At 38.6% G+C, this 23,580-nt stretch overlaps 1 protein-coding gene and 1 pseudogene across 1 annotated transcript in view; one reads left to right on the plus strand and one right to left on the minus strand.

Annotated features, from left to right (window-relative positions):
- The window catches only part of MOCOS (molybdenum cofactor sulfurase), a 92,564-nt gene extending 69,303 nt beyond the window's left edge, over window positions 1–23,261 (minus strand). Inside the window, exons 1-3 of the mRNA XM_044664991.1 lie at window positions 23,096–23,261; window positions 5,701–5,790; window positions 3,961–4,027 (exon numbers count right to left, since the gene is read on the minus strand). Of these exons, the coding sequence (XP_044520926.1) occupies window positions 3,961–4,027; window positions 5,701–5,790; window positions 23,096–23,261 (323 nt within the window). The remainder of the gene's footprint in view (window positions 1–3,960; window positions 4,028–5,700; window positions 5,791–23,095) is intronic.
- Window positions 2,314–2,935, plus strand: LOC123237835 (annotated as a pseudogene).
- Window positions 23,262–23,580: the final 319 nt, after the last annotated feature.

Raw genomic sequence — 23,580 nt, forward strand, 5'->3', positions numbered from 1 at the left:
TATGTCCCGTAATGTGTGTAAAACTCATTGCAATTGATCTGTGTTAAAGAGCTGGAATTTTTGGAAAAGCTTGATTAAAAAAATGAAAATGAGATTCGTTGTGAGAAATTAACATTGATTAATTTGTCCAAAGTTAATAGAATCACTCAAAATTTCAAACACAGAATAATCAGTTCCTAGTGTCTAATACTTCATTGCACACTTTTTCTCTTAGACTGGCAAAAAATTCTCCTCTTGTGGGATGACTATATTTCTGCAGGTCTGTATTTTATTGTTGGGTTAGGTTTGATTTTTTTTCCAGCTTCTCTCCTCTATCTACTTTTGCTTGAAGACTGGCTGTATGTCTGTTCCTATTGTTGCAAGTTTTGTGTATACTAGATATCCTGGAACTTTCTTACCCATTGGTCTTAGATCAACGTTTTAAAAGAGAAGAGCTCTTCTTGTTTTTGATTGGGGTGTCTTATCTCTGGATGCCAGGCTGGCCTGAATAGATGGTTTTCTACTCTGAATGCTTTAAGTACAATTGTTGGGTCTACTGGGTCAGCCATATGCTGCTGAAGTTTTTCAATGACCCTTGATCGAGCTGTCATCTTTCCTTGTTAGTATTTTAACTTTTTTTGTAAGTAGAATTTGGAATTTTCTGTGCAGACACTGCAAATCTAGTCTTGATAAATGGCTTTTCTAGTTCACCTTCACTGTCATATAGCCAAGCTGGTCTGTTATCTTGTACTTTCTCTGCAGTTTTTTTTTCCAATTCCTTTGCTTTTCAGCTCTGAAGGGTTTCAGAAATATCATCTTCATTATAAAGACAAGCAATTTGGAAATCAACTATAAAATTCTGATAAACTCAATGACTAACCATGACTCCAGAGACCTGATGATGAAGCATGCTACTCATGTCCTGACAGAGAGGTGATGACCTCATGGTGTAGACATATTTTTCTTGAACATAACCAATTCAAAAATTTGTTTTTCTTGACTATACATATTTGTTATAAGAATTTTGACTTTCCTTTTGCAAGAGGAGGTAGGAAGTTAGAGAGAAATCAAATATTTTTTAATTTTATTTTTTTCTAAAACCCTTACCTTCCATCTTGGAGTCAATACTGTGTATTGGCTCCAAGGCAGAAGAGTGGTAAGGGCTAGGCAATGTGGGTCAAGTGACTTGCCCAGGGTCACACAGCTGGGAAGTGTCTGAGGCTACATTTCAACCTAGGACCTCCTGTCACTAGGTCTGGTTCTCAATCCACTGAGCTACCCAGCTGCACCCTGTTTTTTTTTTAATTTTAAAATTAATGTCATATAGCAGTTTTCCTTGTGGTCTAATAAATATAGAAATGTTTTATTCAACATTTCCCAAATTAAATATAAAGAAATGGAATTAATATTTGGTTTAGGTGAAGATAAATTGGTAAATCCAGATAAATTAAATAGATTCATAAGCTACAAAAGAAAGTTGAAAGGACAAAATAAACCACGAAGGAGAGGTGGAAATACACTGCTATCTAGATCCTTTCTTCCAGACTTCTCTGGTCAATGATCTTATTGGCACATGAGGCTACTTGACATTTGTTTCAGCCTCTGAATATTATTCTGTTGGCATGTTAACTGAGCATAACATTGGTTTAATGGCTAAGGTGAACTTGTGGGATTTTAACACTGATGAATATGATGACACACTATATGTGCCTGTGATGAAATAGAGAATAGAGACCAGATGTATGATTTCATTTGTATATAGGAAAGTCTCAGGTGAGGAAACACTCTCAACAGATTCAAATTGGCACCTTCTCTACAACTCAGAGTCCTGGAGAGTTGTCTAGAGTACTGAAAAATTGGGACTTGCACAGAATCTACAGCAAGTATGTCTGAGAAAGATTTGAGCCGAGATCTTCTTAGCTTCAAGGCCAGATCTCTATCCACTATTCCTTTCTAGGAAAAGTTGTTATTGTTGTTGAGTTGTGTTTCAGTTGTGTCTCACTCTTCATGACTCCATTGGGATTTTCTTGGCAGAGATACTGAAGTGATTTCTCATTCCTTTCTGAAGTTCATTTTACAATTGAGGAGACTGAGGCAAACAGGGTGATATGACTAACCCAGAATCACATACAACTAGTAAGTATCTGAGGCAGATTTGAACTAGGAATCTTTCTGACTTCAGACCTGGCACTCCATACTCTTGGCACCACCTAACTGCCTTCTTCTAGGTGGAGAGTCTATAGTAAATTGGAGATAATAACCTGGCATCAAAACTTGAAAAATATTGGCATCAAAATCAAATTGCTAACCTACAGTGGCCACAGGAGAAAAAAGATGGTGGTGGCCGCTACTTCTGAGGCGGTCCAGCAGATACCCTGCTTTACCACTTCAGTGACCAGACCATTTGCCAAACTCGTCAGGCCTCCAATTCAATTGTATGGGCTAGAAGGTCAATATGCCAATGCTCTTTATTCTGCTGCATCCAAGCAGAATAAGCTGGATGCTGTTAATCAGAGTAACAAAAAATTTTGAAGGAACCCAAAATAGTTGCCTCTTTTATGAATCCCCATATCAAGCATATCATTAAGATGGCAGCCCTAAATGACTTAATAGCAAAAGAAAAGTTTTCCCCCATCACAACCAACTTCGTGAAATTGCTTGCTGAAAATGGTCATTTAAACAACACCCCAGGAATTATTTCAACATTTTCTACTATAATGAATGTGCATCGTGGAGAAGTACCATGTTCAGTTACTACTGCATCTGCTTTAGATAGCTCAACTCTTTCAGAATTAGAAGCAGTTTTGAACGTAAGGGTCAAGTCCTGAAAATGGAAGCCAAGATTGATCCTTCAATCATGGGAGGAATGCTTGTTCGTATAGGAGAGAAATATGTGGCTATGTCTGCAAGAACCAAGATCCAGAAGCTAAGCAGGATTATGAAAGAAGTTGTTTAAAAGTAATGTCTTTTCCACAGTTCATTGGTGAAACTTCTAAAATTTGTGGAAGCAATAAAGTACTTAAAAATTTTTTTTAAATCAAATTGATTCTTTAGCTGATTGATTTGTCCTTACTATTTTTCTTTCTCCTTTTCATAAGCATTCTCCCACCACCATCCAACCCTAAAGATTTTCTTGCCATCTCATACTAACCTTTTGTTGCTTAATTTCATCTATGGGATGTTGTTGTTTTGTTGTTCAGTTGTGACTGACTCTTAGTGACCCCATGGACCATAACATATCCCTAATAGGCAATCAGAGATTAAGTGAGTTGACAAGAGTCACTCGGGAAGTATCTGAAGCTGGACTTGAATTCAGATCTTCCTGGCTCCAGGCCCAATGCTTTTAACCACTGAACCACAGCTGCCTCTGAACAGGATAGTAGATGGTAACCTCATATATGATAGGCAGTGTTGCATAATGGATAAAGAGGTAACTTCAAAATCATAAAGGCTGGGGCAGCTGGGTAGCTCAGTGGATTGAGAGCCAGGCCTAGAGACAGGAGGTCCTAGGTTCAAATCCGGCCTCAGACACTTCCCAGTTGTGTGACCCTGGGCAAGTCACTTGACCCCCATTGCCTACCCTTACCAATCTTCCACCTATAAGTCAATACACAGAAGTTAAGGGTTTAAAAAAAATTAAAAACAAAAACAAAAACAAAAAATCGTAAAGGCTTGAGTTCAAGTCCCATCTCTGTCAGGTTGTGACCCTAGATTGATCATTTAATCCCTCTGTGTTCCAGACAACTCTTCAAAACTTCAATGTACAATCTTAGTTGGTGAAATAACCGATTAAGACAAACTATCAGACGGTATCTAACGTATGGTCAAAGTGCTTCAGACCTCAGAATAACAAGAGAAAACATGGACACACTTCACATAAACGATAAAACAAGTCAAGGTCAAAAATATCATAACCAGAGAAACAGGGAGATCAAATACCAAATAGTAACATGCATGCAACCTGTACAAAGTTTCTTTTACCTATACCGCACATGTTCGGTAGTGTCATAAGTAAGTTTGCTGCTGATATGCTGGCTGTGAGGATTACCTAGGAGAAAATCAAAAAGGCATAGCTGTCAAATCACACAGATATACTCTCTTTTTGTACTTTATCAAAATATAATTCCTTAGTAGTCTAGAGAGAAGGAAAATATAGAAACATAGACTCCCAGGATTAGAGGAGATTTCCCAAGTCATCCAGTTCAATCTTTATCCAATCCAAGATTCTCTCCTGTAGCATCTTCAGGAGATATTTTTCCGCTATTCCACTACCCCTAGGAAAAGAGCATTATTTCATAAGGCAGCCTGCTCCTTATTGGGCAGCTCTACCTACTGATTAAGTTCTTTTTTTTTTAACCCTTAACTTCTGTGTATTGGCTCCTAGTTAGAAGAGTGGTAAGGGTAGGCAATGGGGCTCAAGTGACTTGCCCAGGGTCACACAGTCGGGAAGTGCTGATTAAGTTCTTTGTCAAGTTGAATTGAAATTTGCCTCTCTGTCATTTAGACATTTCTATCTGAACGTTAGACATCTTAAACTTGATATATTCAAAATGGAACTCATTATCTTCCGCCCATATTCTTCCACTCTTTCCTACCTTCCCTAGAAATATCCTCTATTACTATAAAGAACAACATCATCCTCAAGGTTGCAACCTAAGAGTCATCCTGGATTCATCACTATCTCTTCCTCTGCCCCAATATCCAATCTATTACAGAAACCTGATTGTTTCACCTTTGCAACACCTCTCAGACCTCTCCCCACTCCAAGCCATCCTCTATTCAGCCACCAAAGTGATTTTCTTAAAACTCAGGTATAATCATGACCTCCCTACTGAATAAATTCCAACTTCCTATTGCTTCTAAGATCAAATATAAATTTCCATTTGGCATTCAAAGCTCTTCATAAGCCAGTCCCACCACACAGACACACTTTTCCAGTCTTTATATACCTTACTCCACAACATGTACTCTTCAGTCTAGTGGCACTGGTATCCTGAGTAACCCCTAAACCAGACACTCCATCTCTCAGCTCAAAGCAGCCCCTCTGTCTCCCATGACTAAAAAGCTTTTTCTCCCCAATTGCAATTATTGACCTTCTTAGTTCCTTTTAAGTGTCAAATAAAATCCTAATTTCTGATTCACTAACCTCCCCCCCTTAATTCCAGTATCTTCCCCTTGTTAACTATCTCCTATTTGTAGCTTGTTTTGTATATATTTGTTTGGGTGTTGTCCCTTCCATTAGAGTGTAAGCTTCTTGAGGGTAGGGATTGTCTTTTGCCTGTACCCCTATTGGTTAATACAGTGCCTGGCACAGAGTAAACATTTAATAAATGTTTATTGATTGATTGATTTCTTGAGTAATAGCTCCCTAGTTATTGAAGACAACAATTATGATCCCCTATAATCTCTGATTTTTCTTAAGACCCATATTGAGACATATGACCTATATTGAGTTTTACTTGTAAAAGTAGCAGTTACTTAATAAATAGATAAAAAGTATTCACCTTCTGACTCAAATATTTGGCATGCAGGCATCAATCCCAATGCTCTTCCAGACATTTATATAAATCCCACTGAAAAGCTAAGCCCTCTTCAATCCCATCAATTCACTAAATATGCAATGAGTGCCTACTATGTTCTCAACACTGTGTTAAAGCCCTGTGACAATTAATTTGGCTTAGTTTTAAGGAAAAGAACATAAGAAAGTTTCTTGGTCTTTACCATAGATATTTTTTGTTAGATCATCCATAAACCTTGTAAGTTGACTTTGTGGATACAGAGTTGTGCCCGCATGGTCAAGGTATGTAATTCCTAAAAGAAAACATATAACAAAAGTTATATTTCTGGATATCAAATTCAGAGTTTAGCAACCCAGCACATTTCCTTTCACCATGTATCTTCTTGATCTTTCTACATTCGATTTCACAGTCACTGGAATTCCATTCCTCACATTAATTTTCTTTGAAACTGGAACCAAGTCCTATATATTTAATTTCACAGAAGGGTGGAGCCAGAAGGGACCTTAGAGCATTTATTTGCAAGGTTCCATTTTTCTAGATAATTTTAAAATGTTGGTGTCAAAAGCAACATTGTACATTAAAGTATTTTTAAAGTAATGAGGTTTCCTTAATGCTCTCTTGGGTTTTAAAACTGGAAATGTCATGATACCTGTTAAAGGATGAATGTCACAAATCCCTTTTTCTTAGAGAAATAATGACTTTTTTATAGTCTGACAGTTTCAAAAGCTGGAAAAGAAGGCCTCCCCACCCGGTTGCCATATCTGGAGAAGAGAAGGAATAATAGAAATACTTCCTCGGCCAATTTGCTAGTAGAGAAGGAGGTCGAAGGGAAGTTATTCATCATTTTTCCTCCTCCTTGGTCCCTAAGCTACCTCTTTTATAGCTAGCTGGGGAGAAGAAAGAAAGAAGACTAAAAGTAAGTTTCAAACATACTTCAAGTTCCTTTGCCTGACATTCAAGGTCTTCCTCAGACTGATGCCACCTTACCTCTAGCCTCATTTTGTCCTCCTCTCCACATAGTCTATGCATCAGTAAGACTAGAATATTGCTCACTCACTCTCTTCCATCCAGAATATTTTAACCCTCGAACAGACTACTTCACTATTTAACTTCCACTCATCTTTTAAAGGTCAACTCAAATGCTACTTCTTCCAAGCAGCCTTCTTGGATCTTAGCAGTCAATAATAACCTTTCCTTGCTTCAGGCTTCACAATGGCACATTGCTCCCCGTTGGCAAACTTTTCTTGTAATATTTTTGTACAATAGGCATTTATGTGTCTACCACAGTGGGAAAAGCCTTGGGTCCTCAGATACTTTCTAGCAATGTGACCAGCAGCAAGTCATTTAACTCCCACTGCCTAGCCCTTGCCAATCTTTTGCCTTAAAACCAGTGCACAGTATTGATTCTAAGATGGAAGGTAAGGGTTTAAAAATTTTTTTTAAAGACTTAGGGTCAAATCCTGCCTCTGCTTCTTACAAGGGGATAGCTAGGTAGTGCAGTGGATAAAGAGTCGGTTAGTCAAGAGGACCTCAGTTCAAATATGACCTCAGACATTTACTAGCTATGTGACCTGGACAAGTCACTTAATCCTGCTGGCCTTAATTTCCTCATCTGTAAAATGAGCTGAAGATAAAAATGGCAAACCACTCCAGGATCTCTACCAAGAAAAGCCCAAATGAGGTTACAAAGAGTTGGACACCACTAAACAACAAAGCCATTTACAACATAAATGACCTTGGGTAAGTCATTTAATTTTTGTGAGCCTTGGTCTTCTCCTCTGTAAAGTGAGGAAGTTGGACCAGATGGCACCTGTGCTAAAGGAGGTAGTGCAGTACAGTGGAAAGAATGCTGAAAGCTAAGATCAAAACCCATCTCAGCCATTTGATGCCAGTGTAACCTTTGGTGACTCGATCTCTGGGCCTCAGTTTCTTCAGCTATAAAATGGGGGAGGAGGCACATGTAAAATCTATATTAGATGGCTTACTGTCTTGAAGGGGTAAGAAGGGAGAGAATTTGGAACTCAAAATTTTTTAAACAAATATTAAAAAATTGGTTTTATATGTAATTAGGGGGAAAATATTTTAATAAAATAAAATGAGGGTTTCAGTGTGTTTGACCTCACAGGTATCTTACAGCTGTACATCTGTGATCTTGTCATTTGGTTCTATGATCTTCTTATTATACTTTAAATTCCTTTGAAGAAGAACATTGGGGCAAAGCAGGTTGATGGCCTGATAGAAACCAATCACAGGATGGTGAGAGCGGGGAACAAGGAGAGGGGCAGGCTCCATCCAGCCAGACCCTCAGGAGAGCAGCTCAGCTACAGCTCTGGCTTTGTCTCAAAGGGTACCCCAGGCAAGGAAAGGAGGAAACAAGTGGTAAAGACAGTGTAGCAGGATCTGAGTTCAAGTCCAGCCTAGAAACTGTGAGAGAAGTCCTATCCTGGTCCTGGTGGGCCTGTCTTTTCAGGGCCAATAACAGGTGCTAAAAGACAAGCCCTGGCCAGGTAGAAGCAGAGGATGAGCTGACAAAGACACCCCAGAACAGATGCTTGAGGTAGCAGCAGATGCTCTGTTTTGCCCCATCATCACATCTGGTACAAGTAAGCTGGGAAAATGAACTAATCCAGCAAAAAAAATCAAGCTACTGGGTGACATTGGGCATTGTTGTTGTTGAGTTGCTTTAGTTATGTCCAGTTCTTCACGATCCCATTTTGGGGTTTTCTTGGCAAAGCTACTGGAGTGGTTTGCCATTTCCTTCTCCAGCTCATTTTGCAAAGAAAGAAACTGAGACAAAAATGACTTGCCCAAGATCACACAGCTAATATGTGTCTGAGACCAGATTTGAACTCAGGAAAAGGAATCTTCCTAACCCTGGGCACAGCACTCTCTTCACTGTACCATCTAGCATTGGGCTAATGACACAGAAACACTGGCCACATTTTCATGTTATCAGTGTCCCCTGCCTCGTTAATAACAGGGAAAAACATTTTCTGTAGTCCTTGAAAGCTACCAAACTCCAGAGAAGAACTGTGGAATCAGATGGATGTGGATCAAGGCATACTTTCACATCAGTGTATTTATACTTTTATTTCAGAGTTTTGGTTTTGTATGAATGTGCTGCTACAACAATGACCAATATGGAAGTGTTTTGTATGATAATAAAAATAAAATTAAAAAAGGGGGGGGGGGGCAGTCAGATGGCTCAGTGAATTGAGAACCAGGTCTAGAGACAGGAGATCCTGGGTTCAAACCTAGCCTCAGATACTTCCTAGTTGTGTGGCCCTGGGCAAGTCACTTAACCCCCATTGCTTAGCCTTTACCACTCTTCTGCCTTGGTACCATTACATAGTATTGATTCCAAAACAGAAAGTGAGGGTTAAAAAAAGAAAAAAGAGAAGGAAAGAAAACCACCAGAGTGGTGATGACTTTAGCTTTTAATTATCTAATAAATTTTATAGAATGATAGTCATGTGATTGTGCCCTGGAGGTAATATAGTCCTAGGGCCCTGCTGCGCTGAATGGTCATTGTCTCCATCACTCTCTCTATAGATCTAGTCCTCTCACTCAGTCACACTTGATTACTCCCTCCAGACTTTTCACCAGGCTCCATGCCACCATCTTTCCTCCTCTTTGCCTTTCTAGTTATCTAACCATAATCAAGTCCACTGTTATTTCTCCTGAGAAGGATGTGTCAATCTATTCCCTTATGGCTCAACTCACCATCTTTGTAATTTTCAAATCAAAATGGCCCTTCATCCCCCACAACTACCCTGTATGTGTTGTCCTCCCTACCTAGAATATAAACTCCTTGGGAAGAGCACTTTCATATCCCTGGCATTTGGCATATGGCTTATAATAAATGCTTATTTATTTTTTCATGTATTCATTTTTGCCTACACATCTGCATGCTTTACTTTTGTGTGCAAGATGCAAATGAACACAAAGGCAAGCTGTCTTCAGGTACTTAAAAAAGAGGGGGGGGCAGAATCATGACAAAAAAAACTATTCATTGCCATAGAAGGAACCGATGGAGTATAGATGTGGATCGAAGCACACCATTCTTCCCTTTATTTCATCCATGGACTTTTCTCTAGGGTAAGCAATATTTTCTTCTTTCTGACAACCAGATGAACATGGAAATATATATGATAACCTATGTACCACCTATACCATATTACTTATTATATTGGGGAAGTGGGGAAGAGGAAGGGAGAAAAGGAGAAAACAATGATTGCAAAATAACAAAAATGATTATTAAAATATATAGCCATGTAACCTGGAAAAAATAAATAAAAACAAAAGGTCTAGGTTATCTCTGGGGCTCAGAATTCATTTTGTTTCATGTTCTACATCAAAGGTTACCAATTTGTAAACCCTGGACCCATTTTTGTATTTAAATGTTTCCCCTAAGTGTGTTTTACATGATAATATGTGCATGACCTAGATCATACTGCTTATCATCTCTGAGTGGAGGGAGGGAAGGGAAGGAGGATGATTGTTTGGATCTTACAATTTTGGAAAACATATGTTGAAAATTATCATTACATATAATTGAGAAAATAAAAATATCTTTGAATAAAAAAGTTTCCCTCGGTTTCTGGTTTTTTTGTAACAGAAAATTTGTGTATGCTTTCAAATGAGGAAATCAGAGAACATTTGTTCAGTCATTTCCCATTTGATGGACATCCCCTCAAATTCCAATTCTTTGCCACTACAAAAAGATCTACTAGAAACACAGAAGAAAAACAACTGCTTGAACACATGGGTCAATGGGAATATGATTGGGGATGTAGAGTCTAAACCAGTGATTCCCAAAGTGGGCACTACCACCCCCTGGTGGGTGCTGCAGCAATCCAGGGAGACGGTGATGGACACAGGTGCATTCATCTTTCTATTAATTGCTATTAAAACTTAAAAGACAATTAATTTCCAGGGGGCTAAGTAATATTTTTTCTGGAAAGGGGGGTGGGAGACCAAAAAAGTTTGGGAACCACTGGTCTAAATGATCACCCTAGTGCAAATATCAATAATATGGAAATAAGTCTTGATCAATGACACATGTAAAATCCAGTGGAATTGCACATTGGTTATGGGAGGGGGTGGGAGTAGGGGAGGGAAAGAACATGAATCATGTAACCATGAAAAAATTTTCTTAATCAATTAAAAAAATTTTAAGAGCTGCTATAAATATTTTTGTACAAACAGATCCATCCTCATTTTTTATATCCTTTGACCATTTGCCAACTGGGGAATGGTTTGTATTTTTATAAATTTGACTTAGTTCTCTATATATTTAAGAAATGGGACCTTTATCAAAGACATTTGTTATAAAAAAATTTTCCCAGTTTGTTGTTTCCATTCTAATCTTGGTTATATTAGTTTTGTTTGTACAATAGCTTTTTAACTTAATATAATCAAAATTATTGATTTTACACCTTATAATGCTATCTATCTCATAAATTTTTTTCAGAAAGGAGATTTTTTTATAAAGAGGGCAACTGCTTCCTTATTATAATACAATCTAGAGTGACAATTAGAGTATCAGCCTTTTAAAAGACTAGCTTAGCTTGTGGGTAGTGAAGTGTTACCACATTCAAAACTTCTCAGTTTTATGGCCAAAGGTTGTATACCCTGCTTGAGAGTAAGGAAAGACTTTAATATGAGAATACCTATCAGTAAGGGCTGTCAAGCCAAAATAATCAGAATCTCCAAGAGTGCATGTCCCAAGCTACTAAACTCATAGCACAAGCAAAAATATTAAAAGTTACAAAATCCTAGCATTTCAGATTTGAATGGGACTTCAAAGATCATCTAGTCTTGAAGCAGGAAGGTCTTCACGGCATCTCTAGCAGACAGGTAGGAGCATTTATAGATGGTTCATAGGCTTAGCATTGATGGATGAGACAATAAACAGTTGGCTGAATATCTGTAAAATCAGGATATTGCTTTAGAGATCTCTAAAGTCCCATTCAGCTCTAACATTGTGATTCTAATGTCATTCCCATCCCCACAAATCACTTTGAAAATCCTTAGATGGCCTAGTTACTGCCATCAATGGACCATGTAGTTTGGGATTTCCCCTATTGAGAGAGCAATCAGAAAGCTGAGAGCTTTGTAATTTAATCAGCTTTCTAGGAGAAATGTGAGAAACCAAACTACAATAATCCTATTTTAAAACATTATTTTTCTACTAGAAAAAAATCCTAATACCACATAACTAACTTCCTGCTTTTGAAAGTCAAAGGAATGACATTTCATCTTGATGGTCTATATTCTTGATTTTCATATGAAAAAACAGCTCTACATTGAGATACTTTGGCATATTACAATTAAAGGTCATTATGCTATATAGCTTTTCTTTTTTGCAATTACAAATATAAATAATTTTACATACTTTTTCTGATGTCTTTTTAAAAAAACTATTTCCATGTTTCTTATAAAGTATCAATGTGGAATATACCTAGTTCATCAATTGTAGGCATTACTCTATAGCAGTGATAGCAAACCTTTCAGAGACCATGTGCTGTGCCCCACCCCTAGAGAATCCATGCCATGCACCCCTCTTCCCTTACACCAGACAGGGGAGGAAGGACTCCCATTGAGCTGCCGGGCAGAGGGGCTGGTGAAGTGAAGATATTGGTGGAGGGGGGAGGGAAATGGCCCAAGTACTCTGCTCCTCTCCCAGCTCTGCTGCATGTAAAGTGCTCACATTGGGCTTCAGGGCAGAGGGGTTAGTGAAGTGAAAAAATATCCTTAGTTGAGGGCAGCTGGATGGCTCAGTGGATTGTGAGACAGGCCTAGAGACAGGAGGTCCTGTGTTCAAATCTGGCCTCAGACACTTCATAGCTGTGTGACCCTGGGCAAGTCACTTAACCCCCATTGCCTAGCCCCGTAACAAATAAAATTAATGTAGAAGGATATATATAAAAAAGATATTGGGGTTTTAAAAAAAGGAAAAAAAAGAAAAAGAAAGAAAAAATATCCTTAGTGTGGTAGATGGGGAGAAGCAGCTCCCCCCCAAGTCCTTCGGCCTTTCTAGTAACTCTGGCAGGTAAAGGCTCACATGCCTACAGAGAGGGCTCTGCATGCCCTTTTTGGCACATTACCTTAAGTTCACCATAAAAGCTCTTTAGCCAACTTGCCAATTACCTATAGCTAGATTATCAATATTATTAATTATTCACATTTTAATGTTAAAATAGTTGCCTTCTATTGAATATAATTGAGTGAATACCAAAATTGTCCTTTTCCAGGAAGTCCACTGTAGAATATCAGATTAGAATGAGCAATGTACAATTTTACCTTGTGTATGTGACCTTTCCACTCCCAAACATGGAAAATTAACTGCATAATATGGGCTTTTTTTATTTGTTTTTCAAATATGAGGTTTTAGCCCCTATCTGCTACATCTAAAACCTCCATTTCTAAGGAGAACTCTAAAAGATAAACCCAGCTGGCCACATGAAAGGGCTTACCAAAACATTTCAAGACTAGTGAAATTCCTGAATTTTTTATGTGCCACCATCTTCAATAGCCTCCTCCCATAGACATTATTGATACTATTACTGTAAAAGTCAATAACATGTCAAAGAGCTATCTATAAGGACTTTGTGAAGGGAATAGTAGCTTAATAGTCATTCTGGATAGACTGTTAACTATTTAGTTTGAACCAAGAGTTAAAGGACAAAGGGAAATGCAAGACAAATAAGGTCTCTTGTGTTGAGAAGAAATATTATGTGGAGAATTCTTTTTTTTTAAACCCTTACCTTCCATCTTAGAATCAATACTGGGTATTGGTTCTAAGGCAGAAGAGTGGTAAGGGCTAGGCAATGGGAGTTAAGTGACTTACCCAGAGTCACACAGCTAGGAAGTGTCTGAGGCCAGATTTGAACCCAGGACCTCCCATCTCTGGACCTGACTCTCAATCCACTGAGTCGCTCAGCTGCCCCCTATGGAGAATTTTTTTTTATTTTATTTTTTAGAAAAAACTGCTTCCATGGTCACATGATTCATGTTCTTACTCTCCCCTCCAACCCCCCAAACTCTCCCCACCCCGTAGCTGATGCTCATTTCCACTGGCTTCTTCAAGTGTCATCAATCAAGACCTATTTCCATACTATTGTTAGTTGCACTAGGGTGGTTGTTTAGAGTCTACATCTATATGGAGAATTCTTAATAAGAATCTTTGTCATGCTGAAAGAGCTAACTGCTTGGACAACAGCCTGTGAACTTTCTCATTGTGACTCATTTTTAAAATATTTAAATGTCTTCATATGGTTTGTTACACTGTTAATAAGTTGTATAACCAGTAACACTGATGTTATTTAAGCCTATGCAGTTAGTGGATTTAAGAAAGAGAATAGAGATAGTTTTGGGGGAAGTTTTCTTTGGCTCAAACCAAAAACTGGGATGGGGGCTCAAAGTTAATTATTCATGATACAAATTATAGTATAAATATGAGAACATACATCTTTATTTCCTTAGAACCAAGAATGAGAATTAATGAGGAAAATAAGATGGTAGCAGATAAAAAGAGGGATAACTACCCAAACTAGGCTCCATGTGGGGCTTATTGGCACATATATAAGAGATTATTGAGGTCTAGTTAAATAACTTGCTTAATGATACATGCCTTGTTAGTACCATAACCTCAGAAAGTGATCACAAACCTTTTAGAAACTGAGTTCCCAAACTGTAACCCTTACACTGCATGTGAGCCACCCCCTTACCCCAGATGGGGAACGGGGAAGCACTCCCACTGGGCTGCTGGGCATGGGGTGGGTCATGTGAGAAATGTCCTCAGGTGTGCGTGGAGAAGGGGAGGGGAGGAACCCTCTCTGGCACACGAACCATAGGTTTGCCAACACAGAGCTAAGACATAAAACCTACTCTCTTGACTCTAGGCTTGTGTTCCTTTCACTACATCATGATGACTTATACACAGTGACCTCATAGAGTTCAGGAGGCATGAAGAAGCTGAAATGTAACTAGGAATTTTTGTGCTCAGGGCAAGTACAATAAACTGCATCTACCGCACAGGTTTGGAGTTCATCAGTCTTCCAGTTGACAGTTTTCTACATTAGTTTTTATTATTAACTAGGTAACTCTTTATTCAATGCAAGAGTCACCAGTGCCCTTTAAATTTATTGTATTGGGGTTACTTGGTGCTAATCAGAATTCTGGAAGGAAGCACAGGCTTTTTGTCTTAAATAAACAGAAAGGTGATCAGTAACCTTTAGAACTCAAGGATGAGTGCATTTTTACATACATTTACATGTATTCTCACAAGAAAGAAAGCAAACCTCTTTATTGCTGTTGTTACATCTAAGAATAAGTCTTCATCACTTCACCTAAAAGCAATAGCCTCCTATCTGGTTTTTATATCTCAAGTTCATCCCAACTTTGAAATACTATCAATGCCAGATGAATTTCATCACATCACTCCACTGTTCAAAAATCTTTATGGGCCTATATTAGTTACATCCTAATATTTTCAAATATTTTCTACTATAAATCCTAGATATAGTCAAAGTGGTTTATTCATTTACCCCCAGAAAATACTTAGAATAACTAAACTATTTTCATAAAACCTTTTAAGTGTAAAAGAACAGGGGAAAATTAGGGAACAGCAAGTAGTGACAGACCTGTAAGAATCCAGACCTTTCAAATTCCCAGATCATTAATCAGGTCATTAACCCATGTTGTGAGGGAATGGAAGGCACTATTTATGACTATGAGATATTGTGTAAGAAGACAGTCGTTGGATAGCTCAAGTCCAAAGGTAGTGAGGGAATTATGGAAATTAAGTGAACCACACTGACTCCATCTTGTGATTCAATTCTGGATACAGCTCAGTTCCTTTTCTATTCAATTATGAGACTAGTGCAATCCTATCTTGTGATGAAACTATTCAATTGTGAGAATTGTGGAAAAAATATTATTGCATTGTTTGGATGTAGCCTTGGATGGCTGGGATGCTGGAACACCCCAACCTGTTGCTTAGAGATCCTTTGAACATGGAAACAATAGCTGATTGACCAGTTCATGACTAGTTTTCAGATAAGACATATGAGTTGCTTGAAATGATTGTGACTCTAATTGGGAGAAAACTCTGCATCAGTCTTCAGATCTGTCTGGATTTCTGGTCAGCATAACTGATCTTTAGTTAAGGATCTCTAAGCAATAGGTTGGGGTGTTCCAGCATCCCAGAACTGTGACACTTCTTTTTCTGATTTCACAGAATTGCAACTGTTTGTTCTCTCTCCCTCAACCTGGAAATCTCTACTCTTTCCCCCAATTAGAAATCAGATCACCTAATTTCATGCCCTGTTTTGTATTCTGCTGATTGTTTCCTTTTAATTAACTGATCTTATTTGATTAATTGTTTTTAATAAATTAAAAATCTTTCTTCCCCTGCATTCAGGGTCCAGTGCCCAAACTGAGGAGACATGGTAACAATCTATCATGCAATTAGTGTGCATTGCTTAATAAATCAAATTACTCAGAAGCCCAAATCTTTGTTTCCTCAATCATTTCAGATTTCACCTGTTACTGTAGCAAAGTCCCCGCAGGTCATCTATTCCTACCTCTTCATTTTGCAAATGAGGAAAGGGACGCCCAGGGTGGTAGCATGGCTTGAACAAAGTCTCACAAGTAGCAAGTTACAGAGTCATGCTTTGAACCCAAATGTTCTAATTCGTGGAATTTTAGAGAGTGAAAACTAACCTCTTCATCTCATAGATGGGAAAAACTCAGGCCCAAGAAATTAGGTGATCTACCCAAGGTCATACAACTAGGAAATGGGACACTTTAAGAAAGATATAGTAAGTACCTTCTATTTACAAGGTCTTTACTAAAATGCAAATTCCAATGACCCTGTCTTCTCAGAGGCAAAAGTCCCTGGAATGGAAGTTGTGGCAGGACCAGTCAAGCAGGAAAGGTTTCTATTCTTGGTCCAAATGCAAAATGTATCTTTCATCTGAAAACCAGCCTAAGTGTGTGGTAACTCATCTATATTCTTTATTTTCATATAGGGAAATGGCACTCTACATTGGAAAAATTTGGCATATTACCACTAAAGATCATTTTGCTATACTGTGTATATTTTTTTTTTGCAATTACAAGCAAGAATCCCCTCCTTGAGGGCAAGGGCTATCCTTTGTACCTTCATATCTCTGCTATCTAGTGCAGTGCCTTGTACTTAAGATGCTTAGTAAAGGCTGAATTGGTTACCAGATAATATCCCATTTTTTTACAAGAGCAATTCATAAAATGAAGAAGACAGTGACCTGCATTGGTAGAGAGAGCTTCTGCATGGATGAAGTTACATATCTTTTTGGAGAGAATTAAGGATTTGATTAAGAAAACATAATGAAAAAACATTGCAGACATAGGGATACCTAGGCAAAGTCATAGAGATATGAGATGGCAAGAACCTCTATTCCAGGCACAAGGGGATGACATATGCCAAAGTACTGCAGGCAGGGAGAAATTAGAGCACAGCAAGCACTGATAGTACTATAAGAATCCAGACCTTTTAAATTCCCAGCTTAGTGGTTCTGTCACTAACTCATGCTGCCACAAACTATGTGACTATCTGAGACACAGCATAAGAAGACAACAGTCTGTTCAACAGCCGGCCAACTCAAGTCTGGAGGACCAGAGATTTAGAGATCCCCTGATTTAGGGTCCTCAGAGGTCATCCATTCCAAACTCCTCATTTTACAAATGAAGAAAGTGACATGACTTGTCCAAGTCTTCAAAGGCAGCATAACACAGTCATGCTTTGAACCCAAATGCTCTGATTTCCAATCCAGTACTCTTTCCAGTATGTTACAATGCCTAGTTGTGTTATTAAGATCTTTATATTGGTCTCAAATCTGACTCCAGCTCTTGCTCACTGATCCCCAGTCAACCCCTAGGAGCAACACATAGTAAACGTACTCTCTCTTCCACATAAAAGTCCTTCAGATACTTGTATGTCGGAGCTAAATTGTTGGACACTTAGCTGTGAACTTTCTCACTGTGATATGTTGTTGAAATATCTAAACATCTGTATGAGCAGAAAGGGATGCTGAGGAAGTAAAGCTGACAAGATCTGGCCACTGTGAGCTGTGTGGGATGAGTGAAAGTGAGAAAATAAGGATGACTTCCAGATTGTAAACTCAGAAGACTAGAAGAATGGTAATACCCTTAAAAGAAATAGGGAAATTTGGAGAATGGGTACATTTGGTCAGGAAAAAGTCAATTCATTCTTGGACATATTAAGATTGAGATTTCTACAGAATAACCAGTTTGAAGTAGTCAATAGGTAGTTGGTGTTTGGAAGCTGGAACACAGGAAATAAATAAGGGCTGAATATGTCTTGGTTATATATCTTCATTGAGATGATAGCTGAACCCAGAGGAGTTGATAAAAAAAAAATTTAAAGCCTTACTTTCCATCTTGGATACTATATATTGATTCCAAGGCAGAAGTGTGGTAAGCATTAGGCAATGAGGATTAAGTGACTTGCCCAAGAAGTGTCTGAGGTTAGATTTGAACCCAGGGCCACCTAGCTACTCCTAGGAGTTGATAAAATTAAAGACAACGGGTAGAGAGAAAGAGCAAAAGACCCAGAACAGAAGTTTGGGGATGCATCCACCTTTAGGGGGTGGGACATGGATGATATCCAGTAAATGAGAATGAGGAGTGGCCTGAGATGTAGAAACACCTGCAATTTAACCTTTGGCTCTGATTTCTACACATAGGACTGTCAAGAGACCTTATATATGGCTGCTGGTATCACCTTGGGTAAGAATGTCAGACTGATATTGCTTCCAAAGGATTAATTTAGTTAAGCAACAGTTCATCTACAAGCATTTATTGAGTGCTTAATATGTGCCCGAAATTGTGCTAAATACTGAGGGTACAAAGAAAGAAAAAAACATAGTCCCTGCCTTCAAGGAGCTTACATTTTAATGAGGGAAACAATGTGCAAAAAAGTTTTGCATACAAGAGCTATGTGATAGAAAGGGAAGGAATTTGTTAACGTGTGACTATGCTATACATCACATATCAGAAATAGGCATTCTAATGGGGTGAGAATTTAAAGAAGAGTTACTAGATCAGCATTGGCAAATGTTTTCAAGATCACATACCCAAACTGCAACTTCAAGGGGCCTATGAGCCCCCTGAATTATCCCAGGCAGCGGAGGGAGGAAGTGCTCACATTGGGTGGCTGGACAGAGGGGCAGAACATGCAAAAAACGTCTTCAGGCATGTTTAAGAGGAGGAATGGAGCAGCTCCCTCTGTACCTCCTTGGCACCTGTGCCACACTTTCACCAACAAAGTACTAGATCATCAACTTCCCTAACATATCTTTGTTCTATTATGAAAAAGAAAACAAAAAATAAATTAAGCTTTATCACTGCAAAGACTGCTGGAATCTGCTTATCACTATCCAAAAGCAATATCCTCTCCCTACTTATCCCTGGCCTATGTAAGCAACTTTCTCCTACCAGAAGCTATATTCCTATTCTTATGGGGGAAACCAGGGGAGTTAACTTAAATATTATATGTGGGTTCAAAAGGGTGAGTAGGAGACAGGAATGGACAATAGGTAGGACCAAACAAATTAGGGAAACTGGGTTTAACTGTTAAGGGAAATGACTGATGACAGAAGTGACAGTTAGTTCCTCACTGTCACCCTGCCCCACCTGGACAAGGGGTCTGTGAAAACCAGCAAGCAAATGACAAGAGGATTTGCAACAAATTTAATTAAGGGAACTATGGTCTAAAGGATGGAATAGGGGTTTCTATACTTCCAGAGTATGGGCAAACCACAGGGTCAGGGGAGGGACTTATCTACACTGAACTGAGACCTAAGCAAGATAGGGCCCAAAGAATAACAGGACTGAAGTGAGTATCCTCACAGCAGAGTCCTGACACACTCCAGCGATGTTGCAGCTCTTCCAGGACCACTATCTGTACTCCTTCAGGTGGGTAGATCTGGGAGCTAACCCAGCCCAAGTTAACCTGCAACTCAGGTCGGGATTAATAGCCTCTACCAAAAATCTCCTATGAGTAGATGACAGTCTTTCTTCTGGATATCAGGAAATCTGGGTGCAAACTCCACTTCCTCTGAGGTCTCCCAGGATCAGTTATAACTTGTCCCAAACACCATGGAGTCCATCTCAGAAAGAGAGAGAGGCCACACTTCCTGCTTCCCCATTCCATTTAGAATTCTCCAGCCCTGCTTGCTAGGTCTCCTAAATAATAATTTAGTAAACTTCCTCACAACACTATCTGAGAGATAATAATTTAGTCTACCTCACAGAGCATGGATGAAAAGAACACCTTCCTTGCTCCTCAGGAGAATTTTGAATGCAGTAGAATATTTCTAAGTAGCTGTAAATCTCTTCCACCCTCCACCACATTTCCTTAGTCTTCTAACACTAAATGATAAATGTATTTTAAGATTTCCTAGAACAGAAGCATCAGTCATGTGATTAGCAGCCAAACATCACCAAATTAGATTAAAATACAATTGGGAAGTATTCAGCAAAAATAAATAAAAATACAATACAAAATGGATGATGTTAATTTATGGTTTTCTACATTGTTCTGTGAGCCCTAGGATCATTTCTATCTGAGTTTGGTCCAATTATCCTAGAGCCGTGATTGTGAACCTTTTAGAGACTGAGTGCCCAAAGTGCAACCCTCATGCTGCATATGATCCCCTCCTCCCACACATACCCTTTACCCCAGACAGGAAGGGGAGGAAGTGCTCTCATTGGGTTGCTGGCCAGAGGGGCGGGTCATGTGAAAAATGTCCTCAGCTCTGCATGGAGAGGGAGAAGAGAGCAACCCCCTCCAGCACACATGTCATAGGTTCATCAACATAGCCATGTTGGTCCCAACTGTGTTTCAATCCCCTTTCCTTCAGGCCCAGTACAACAACACAAAGTTGCTCCTCCTTCTGTAATATCTTTATCACTGACTTGGCATGCTTAACAAATTTTTAGATGGACCAGATCTTATGTTAGATTGTCATCTAACAAAATCCTGACAACTTGGAAAATGCAGTTTCTTTTAGTAAGACAGAATTAAAAAAGGAATAAAGTGCATAAAAATGGTTTTTTAAATGTAATTTAATTATAGGGGTGTATATGGATCCTGGGGTAACCCTACAGAGAAAAGACCACATGAGTACAAGGAGCATTTCTTAATTTCCATGGCTGGGGGCAAAAGAGGCAGTTGCCATTGTTTCCTTCCATGTGAGAGTAATAAATTTATTATCCGATAAGTCAGGGAGCATGTAGATTGGGCAGGACTCAGAGCAGCCCACCTAGAAAGTTCAGGAGACTGAGATGGTGCCATTATTGGCATAGGCAAAAAAGAAAGTCCTATTTCCAACAACTTATTAATGTATAAATGGAGATTTTGAACCTTGGACTTCATCCCCCAAAAGTCCCTTAGTATTTCTCAAAATTCCCTTTAATCTCTCCTGTACCTCCATGTTTGCATGGTCACGTTATTGTTTTATAAGTTCTGTAGCTCCTCCCTCTTTCTCTTTTGCTCTCACAAGTGGGCTGGGTTAGTACCTTTTTAGTTAGCTTTTTATGTTAGTTTATTACTAATTAAAATTTTATAAAATATAATACTTAGTTATTGAACATTAATTTTAAAATCCACTCTATAATCGTGGCATAGACTCCCAACTAAACTGTAACTAATTCTGAATTCCATTTTAATTAGACTACTATATCACAGAAAACCTTTCCTTGTAAAAAGTCAAAAGTAATGAGTGAGTCAGAAATCTTAAGTTTCTGTGCTTAACCACTTTTAATTCAGGCACATTGGAAGCATGGACTCAGTTTGGACTTAGAACTCATATTTCACTGGTTAATCAGTCCTCCAAACTTTCACACTGAGTTACCTAACTAGAAAACATTAAAAAAATTTAACAAATGAGAATCAAGGTTGAAAAACTATGACATACATCACATAGTGTCTAGATGAGATTAGACAAGATTTCAGAATCCTTCAGTCTAATTCATTTAACATTCACTTTCCTTCTCATTTTCTAGAACTTGCTCTCTCAGTAGCTATTAATAAGGTATCTATCCTAAGGCACAAGGGACATTAAGAAGTCATTATCACAGGGTCACATAATTTGAGATTGCATTTCCAATCTGTTCATAAGTAGCTTATCATATTCTCTCCTAGTCCTCTGAGAACTGGTGAAATGGGCAGGCCATGGTTAGAGGTGCAGAGATTTTCCATGAGAAGTTAATTGGCCTCATTAGAGCTACCTAAGCTAACTAGACCAAGCTATTAATTGCTGACATAGAAAATTTCTGCATTTCACTAGTTAATCAAACCAGAAAGTCCTGCCTTTGAGGCTCATGGTGCTCAGTAAAAAAGAGAATGGCAAAAATACACAATAGTACAGGTTGAAGCATGATATAAACCCTCAGGAGAATAGGATAAGACTGACTTAGTTTAGGTTACCTTGATTCTGTGTCATAAGATCTCAGATTCACTAGCCTAAGCACATCATTCTGACCTTTCTAAAGAACTACAGGTACAAAGAATTACTGATGTACTCTGTTTAAAGGAACAAAAACAAGGCAACAAGATGTCTTTGAGTCCAATAAGCTTTAGACAGCCAGCCTTCTTACACTATTCTCCTCCAGACAGCAGTGATAGATTCAGGATGCAGACTGAGATATATATTTTCTGAAATGTCCAGTGAGAGAATTTTTTATGCTTGGCTATGCATATCTGTTACAATATTTTGTTCTTCTTTCTTTTTTTTCCAGTAGGGGTGAGAGAGGAAAAAATTAATTATGTATTTTTTAAAACTAGCTTCCACAGGGGGGGGTGAAGGGGAAAGGAGGAGCATAAATCATGTAACCATGTTAAAAATGAATATTAATAAATGTTTGAAAAAAAAGTTAAAAAAAAAACTAGTTTCCATTGAAATGAAGGGCCTTCAGGGCTTACTAATGTTTTTCTTATTGGAAAAAAGATCACCACAAGGATTTAAAGGTTTATAGGATCTTTTTAAAAGAAAAAAATTTAAACCTTACCTTCCATCTTAGAATCAATATTGTGTATTGGTTCCAAGGCAGAAGAGTGGTAAGGGATAGGCAATGGAGGTTAAGTGATTTGCCCAGGGTCACAAGGCTAGGAAGTGTTTGAGGCCAAATTTCTAGGCCTGGCTCTCAATCCACTGAGCTGCATAGATGCCCCATCATAGAATTTGAAAGATAAGTGAGTCCAGCCTTCTAATTTTACAGATGAGCAACCCAGTCTGAAAGACTTCCCCAAGGACACACAGATAATAAAAAGTAGAGGCTGACTTCAAACTCAGTTCCTCTGACTTCAGATCCAATAAATCACTATCTAGCCAAGATCATAATTTGAAAGAGTTAAATTCTATAAAATATTTCATCTTAAAATTTAAATACATGAATGCCACTGGCCAAAAAAAAAAAAAAAACACAAGCCTACTCACCATCTCTCCTCCCCATCTTCTTCCTGACTCTGCACTCACCTCCTCCTAACCTCATGCACCCACAGAATCTCTTTGCTCTGTGTTAATTACCTCTCAATCTGCTGAATTCACTCTCAGTTAGTGTTCTCATGCTGCCTTGGGCATAACCGTAGTTGTGCCTTGAGAGAGAAGTTTTCTGGAAATGCTGGAAAGTGAGCAGTTCCTCCCATTGCTGCTCCGGTGGTGGCTTGGGCCTTCCTCCAGGCTTACTAGCCATAGGAAAGGGTCTGACTCTGTAGACAGTGAGGGACTCTGATACTTAAATCCTCATTAAGTGAGTTAACAAGAAGGGCTATCCAGCAGGAAGTGTATTCACTAGTCAGCAGGTCCATCTGACTCCACCCACCGTGAGAAAATCAGAACCTATTAGCCCTCACTTTATACAAACTACTTTCTCTTTCAGCTGTCTCCAGAGGGACTGACCAGAGGCTCTGCATTTCTATTATTGGGATTAAGAGGCTAGATTTCTTGGTGGAGAATCCTACGAAAGAAAGAAAAGCAACTGGTCACCAAAAGTATGGGAGAAAATGTCGTTT

The sequence above is a fragment of the Gracilinanus agilis genome, chromosome 1 (genome assembly GCF_016433145.1).
Source record: "Gracilinanus agilis isolate LMUSP501 chromosome 1, AgileGrace, whole genome shotgun sequence".
Lineage (NCBI taxonomy): Eukaryota > Metazoa > Chordata > Mammalia > Didelphimorphia > Didelphidae > Gracilinanus > Gracilinanus agilis.